Below are 6,757 nucleotides of genomic sequence, written 5' to 3' on the forward strand. Positions count from 1 at the left end.
CCCCGCCCGCCCCCAACCCCATCCTCCCCCTTGAGGATACCGCCCCACAACCTCAACACCCCTCCCCTCATGCAACCCTCTCTTTCCTCATCCTCCCTCTCCCCCCTAGTCCTGCGGCCGCAGTAAGACTGCCCCCCGCCGCACAGTGGGGCCAAATTCGGAGAAAGTCGGCAAAATATCAAGGACTTGTCTGATTTGCATAAAAATTCATCTGATTGCATATTATGGGCTGGTTATTAGGAATATGCAATAAAATTTTAAGAAAAAGAAAAGCGGGAAAATAAAAAACAAATTAAATAAATTGCATTGAACTTTTAATTGTTTTTTTACTGAGAACGGAAATAATATCATATAATAACCTTGAGAAAAACACGTAGACGTATATAATCACATTTATATGTTTATAAATTTTATAAATATTGTTTTACAAGACAATTAATAGTTTAAGATATAAAAATTCAACTTCCAATATAGCTTTCACTACATAAATTTCAAGTAAAATATCAAATCAATCACTTCTTAATACAGATAATACTCTTTTTCTAAATAAATTCTAATATTAACAAGTTAAACGCTAAACAAATTCTTAAATATGTATCAGAAAAAAATTTGATTCACTTTGAATTTTTATTAATCGTTGTCTTCGCTTTCACTGTCCGTTGTAGATCTACTAACACTCTGAAAAAGAGCGCAGACATCCGGTTTTAGACTTCCATTCTTTCTCGGAGGTAATGGCCGCAAGGATGAGATAAGTGGATCTGGCGATACCATTAAAATTTTGAAAAGATCTCTATTAGTATCTTCTCTGGAGGTTTTTCTGCATTTTTTTTCCCGGAATCTCCTGAAATCTTTATTGCGCGCCTCCATAGCCTCTTCACTTAACATTCTTATGGGAAGAAGTGCAACTGCTATTACATCCGAACCATGAATTAATATTCGGTGAACTGATGCGGGCATTGGATACCATGGGTAGAGATAGTGCCTAGCTGTATGAATTGCATACTCTTGGAATGCTTGCAAATAAACAGCGTACCCACAGGAAAATGCAGCCTACAGTACCACAGGAGAGAGTTCGTAGGATTTTGTCACACCGGCTAATTAGTTCCTCATCTAATTCAGTTACTGCGGCTGACTTTGAAGCGTTCAGGAAGAAACGACGCGCAGTATTTCCGTCGTTACTATTGCCGCTCCTTGCTTGACGATGTCTACTAGAAGACCCATCTCAGACTTGAACTTTTTTTGAATTTCAATTTTCCTTCTCTGTATTAGATCTTTAGTATCTGTAGTTTTTTTCCATTCTAGAGTCTCTAACCGGTAGCTTACGTGTAAAAGCCATTCAAAGAATCGCATATAGGCATGGAGAGTTGAAAGTCCATATCGAAACGATTCTGTATTAACTCCCCTTTCCAGAACTTTGTCGATGATGTTCATTTCCCGGGAGAGTGCGCCACAAAGGCAGCACCGTTGAGACGAAGTGTGTGTAATGGCGTTGCACACCTTACCGTCAATCATTGACATTATCATTGTATGGCGTACTTGAATAGGACCACAACTCGGTATGACAACATTCGAAGGTTCTAATCTATCAATTTGTGTCTGAACGTTTTGCTGTTCATAAAGTATTGTTTCCTTATTTTCTTTTTTAAACTCTAGCTTATAAATCCTGCAATACCTTGTAGATGAAGGGCGAACATTCTGCCACACCACTACCTTTGCACTATTGTCTTCTTTGTAGTACAACTGAAGAGGGACGACACGCGTCATTATAAGATCACTGTCGATAAAGTTGTCTTTAGAGACCTGTTTTTACATAGATTGGGAGCTGCTACCATCAAGCCCCCACTCGCAGATCAAATGTAAATTTTGGAGAACGATGGGAGAAAGGGGCTCCATAACGTCCGCTTGCAGCATGGCGATTCTGGAAACAGTTATGTCAAGTAAGGCCTGTACGTTAACTTCAGCCTTACGTTCAGTGATTATGACCGCAGTGTTGCACGGATAACACTTCTGTTTGGCTAAAAGGACCTTCTTATAAGAGGGATATAAATCTGATCCCCTTTCTATCGCCTGCGATCGTAAGGTTTGATATGATTTGTGAGACAAATCGGCTTCAATCATGAGAGAAAGGGCTTCTTCAGGGGAGTATGAATGGATGAACTTAACTCTCTTTCGACTGAGACTTTTTCCAAGCATCTGCTATTTTTGATGCTCGAGTGGGGGTAGACTGAAGAGCCTCTTTCACCAGTCCAGCCTCTGCATCCCTGCCTTGAGCACGGAGAGCCCTTTCGGTCGCAAACGTTAGGGCCGGTGTACTCGTAGTTGCCGTCATTTCCTCCACCATTCTCATCTTACTGCGGTAGCTACTCTCCTCAAAGCCTCTTCTTGGCCGACCGCTGCCTGCAAAAATGTAATCAGCAATTTGATTGAATATACAAATACATTATAGTGTGCAACAGTACAAGTAATATGTCGATCAAAATATTTTAATTAGAATGTAAATACAAAATTATTACGTTGAAAATATTATAAATACCTGAAGTTTTTGTGGTCGTTTTTGTAGTTCCAGGAATATTGATCACAATTTTCGCATCCAGCCAATCTCCATGGTAGCGAAGAAAGTCTTTTTCAATGCGGTGAGATTCCATCCATTTCTTTCGCACTTCCCCACAAAGCCGCCGCACCGTCCTTTTCATTTTCTCCTCTATCACATTGTCTTTGGGAAAACCAAATACTTCATTCAAGTGAAGATATACACGCTGGTAACGTTCTTTCCATGGAAGATGTTTTTCCGTCATCAACAGCTTATATAACTCATGCCTCGATATCGTTAACATAACCACGAGCACGTTTTAGAACACCGGAGAACCCTACTACCACTGGCCCTATCTCAATCACCATCGAAAAAGTAATGGACAAAATCTTCTCGGTGGCGATATGTGAGAGGTTTTGTTGCTTCCTATACCGCGGCGCGCGCCGCGGAGCGCTTACCAAAGTAATACATAGTTGCACTCTAAAGCAATTATCTCAAAAACCTGCGCGAACCAGCACCCAATTTTTTTCTGGCACTTTGAGCACATAACAAACATTTGATTCAAAGTAATACATCGATCCGACATCGTTAGACATTTTTTGTAGCTCAAGTGACATTTTGTGTTACTCTGAAAATTTTAGCACATGTTATGAAGGCCCTAAAAATGACTTCTTCTAGAAGTACTAGGGCCTGATATTTAAAGGTAGTGATCATCAAGTATTGGTTATCTCGTGGAGAGAAACACTTTTTGCTGGTACTTAGCAGTGGCCGTGAAGAACTTGACGAATGAAACCAAAATCTGCGCGTGCTGGCGATGCATTTCTGCATCACTCATGTTTGTAGGGTTGCTGTCTCTACATCAATGATTGAAACGGAAATATTTCTTCAGATTCCATTGCTCCTGACATTATAATACCCAACAAAAAATATTTAAATAAAATCCGGACATTATGAATTTTAGGGTTTTGGCAGACCAAAACGGTTTTCGCCCCACTGTGCGCCGCCCTCAACCGTGCCCAGACCAATCCTTTGACCCTCAAAACCGCCGCTACGTGATATTCTCGTTTGATGATCCCGCCCGAAAATCATCCCGAGAACACACAGAATGGTCACCCAATTCCCTCAGCCAAAATCGTTGGATATAACGTGGAGAAAACATTGTTCAATGCGAAAAATGATCAAGTACTTAACGGGGAAAACAGCTGGATAAAGTGTTCTCTGTTTTCCAACCGGGTGAAAGAGTTCATCATGTTCCACGCTTCAAGGTACCGAAAAGTCGGCCAAGCACACAGAATAGTCATCCTGCCCCACAGCCAAAATTATTGTCTGCAATACAGAGAAAGCATGTGAAAAATGATCAGGTACTTACCCGGAAAATTAACTGGATAAAGTATTATCTGGTTTCCAATCGGGTGGAATGCATATGAGACGCTTCTAGGAACCGAAAAGTCGGCCAAGCACACAGAATAGTATTCCTGCCCCACAGCCAAAATAATTGTCTGCAATACAGAGAAAGCATGTGAAAAATGATCAGGTACTTACCCGGAAAATTAACTGGATAAGGTGTTATCTGGTTTCCAAGCGGGTGGAACGTATATGAGACGCTTCTAGTAACTGAAAAGTCGGCCATGCACACAGAATGGCTCCCCTCTTCCCTGAGACAAAATCGTTGGGTTTAATGTGAAGAAAACGTTGTACAATGTGAAGAAAGATCAGTTGCTTCCCGGGGAATTCTCTGGTTAAAGTATTGTCAGGTTTCCAACCGGATGAGAGAGTTTGACGCGAGTTGTCCGACGCTTCGAGGTATCGAAAACTCGACCATCACGGAGCACGGAATGACATGCGAGGTGAAAATTCACTTTGAAGAAGCCAGGGGCGCAGCCAGGAATAAAGGCTGGGGGGGGGTGGTGGGGGGGAGGGTTTAGGTGCACTATTGCCGGGGTGTGTGGTGGTATGGAATACCCATCAGGATAAGCGATAGGTGCGAGATTAATAAATTGCGGAATTTTAAGATAAACGGTTCAAAATGGTGAATTTTACGGCTTTCTGGGGGATATTATATTAACCCTTACACTATTCTATTCTATTAGTAATATCAATCCAATTAAGTAAAATGGATTAAACTTAAAAATATCTCTGAGCTCTAGGGGGGTTTTAACCCCCAAAACCCCCCCCCTCGCTGCGCCACTGGAAGAAACAGAAATAACGCTTTATCATCAAAGAATGGTACGGGTTTGAATAAAAATTGAAGTTTCTTTTAAAACGTATAAGTGTATTATTTTTAGATTTTTTTTACATAAATAAACAATTCCAATATGTGCGCCCTTGGTCGATCTCCGAGAGGGAAACTCGTCGTCGAAGTCGAGCATACTCCTAACGAAAGGAGCCTAGGGGACCACGGCTTAACGTTCCATCCGACGAACGGAGTGATGCTCTTGAAGTGCCTTCCTCAAGGCTCTCAAGCAAAGATCGGGCAGCCTCTGAAAAATCTCTGCCACGACAGGGATTTCAACTGCAACCAATGGGTGGGAAGTGGGCTCATAGGGAGTAGGCTAATTTCGACGCCGGGTTTTTCTTGTCGAGCGACTATTGGCGAATTGAAATTTATAAATTATGTAAAAACACTTTTTGAGACGAAAAATTCGAAAAAATAAACTGTAATTCTTTTTCCATTGAAACGATGTTCAAAATTACATAATTCTTTACAAATAACCCCGTAATTTGCCGAAACTCGAGCTATTGGGACTGAATTTCTAAGGAGTCAATAAAAATCCGATTAGACAAGCGTCATTCCAACTAACAATAAGACACCGAGTTTGCTGAGGGCAACTCTTGGCGACCAGTACTTACTGGATACCGTCGAAAAGGGCACTCACAGAACATTCCAACCGAAGACAAGACACAAGCGCAAAGAATATACCTGGTGTAAATACTGGACACCGCCACCAGCGTGATTCCCTGAAAAAGAGAACGTGACGTACCTCGAAGCGTCGGAGACAGAAACTCTCTCACCCGGCTGGAAACCCCAGGTGTCTTTACTCATGACTCAATGCGTAAAAGTAGTTTTACCTCTTCAGTTATATCGAATGAAGATCTTAATTAGTTGAAGAAAAGTATCTATCACTATCACATATTTAATAACACCTCAATCCGAAATAACTGAAATGGTATAAATACAAGAGGTGATGCAGAATTTCTCTCCAGCTTTCTATGAATCTATATACCGGGTTATCATAAAAGAATGGTACGGTTCCACTAATTCATGGAAAGGTAGCAGAGATGAGGGAGCAGAAATTTTTCAGAGGCTTGAGTGCCTTGAGGAGGTCGCTTAAAGTGCAGCCTTTAGTGCGTTGAATGGTATGTTTAGCCGTGGTTCCCTCGGCGCCTTTCGTTAGGAGTAGACTAATGTCATCGCCGGGTTTTCTCTCTTGTCGAGCGAATTAGGACGTACATTATCCATACTTTTTATGAATAGCACTCATATGATGATGGAAGCCATCCACAAGAAATCCTTGAAGTTACTCAGGAAATCACAAGAAACTCGTCCCCATCCTGATTTCGTGAACCAACTGCGGTCCAAACATTGTTTAACGTACGAGAATTGAGCTTTTTATTATTTTTCCTTCTGAATATCGATCGCGAAGTTTTTATTACCGACAGCTATGTTATAATTTTCTAAATTTTACAAATTAACCTGCGACTAGAAAAATTATCCTCTAATCCCAAGAACCAACCTTATGTCTAAAAACTCTATTCAGCAATGCTTACTATCTTCAACCATTAATGACGGAGAGCAAATCTTCGATTTAGTGATTTACAATTATTTCAATATTCTTTATACTATTTGACATGATTCTATTAAAAAGGGGCAAAATATTACATGAAATTTAAACAAAATCAGCAAAAATTCCATGTTTTTCAATGACTTAAAATTAACAATTTTAAATTGGCTGTGTGTGCCTTCAATATGTCTTCAGAAAAGCATGAATTTCAGTAATGTGTACAAAAAAATGTACTTTATCGTGAAAAACTCTCAAACACAGTGAGAAGTATCGACAAAAATTAAAATATAAACGTTAAAAATGAACGACCATCTGGCACCAAATGGCTAAGCGTACAGGTTAAAACTGATTATTTTTAATATATCTTCAAAACCTAGGCAGTGTTAAATTAATATGCATTTCAAAAGTGTACAAAGTATGAAATTAAGTCAGAGACCAAGCGAAT

The 6,757-nt window shown here is 40.3% G+C and overlaps 1 protein-coding gene across 1 annotated transcript; it reads right to left on the reverse strand.

Moving 5' to 3' along the window:
- Nucleotides 1–2,158: 2,158 nt before the first annotated feature.
- On the reverse strand, nt 2,159–3,058 carry LOC124162965. Its single transcript, XM_046539746.1, has 2 exons — nt 2,534–3,058; nt 2,159–2,397 (listed from the first exon to the last, which is right to left on the reverse strand). Exons 1-2 carry the CDS (start codon nt 2,832–2,834, stop codon nt 2,159–2,161), a joined length of 540 nt encoding a protein of 179 aa, XP_046395702.1. The 5' UTR covers nt 2,835–3,058.
- Between the last annotated feature and the right edge of the window lie 3,699 nt (nt 3,059–6,757).

This window comes from Ischnura elegans, chromosome 7 (genome assembly GCF_921293095.1).
Source record: "Ischnura elegans chromosome 7, ioIscEleg1.1, whole genome shotgun sequence".
Lineage (NCBI taxonomy): Eukaryota > Metazoa > Arthropoda > Insecta > Odonata > Coenagrionidae > Ischnura > Ischnura elegans.

Bases quoted from the DNA above. Each gene is read 5' to 3' on its own strand.
- LOC124162965 (XM_046539746.1), bottom strand. From the start codon at position 2,834: ATGTTAACGATATCGAGGCATGAGTTATATAAGCTGTTGATGACGGAA. The intron at 2,398-2,533 runs GTATTTATAATA...ACATTTTTGCAG, and splicing joins AACGACCACAAAAACTTCAG to GCAGCGGTCGGCCAAGAAGA.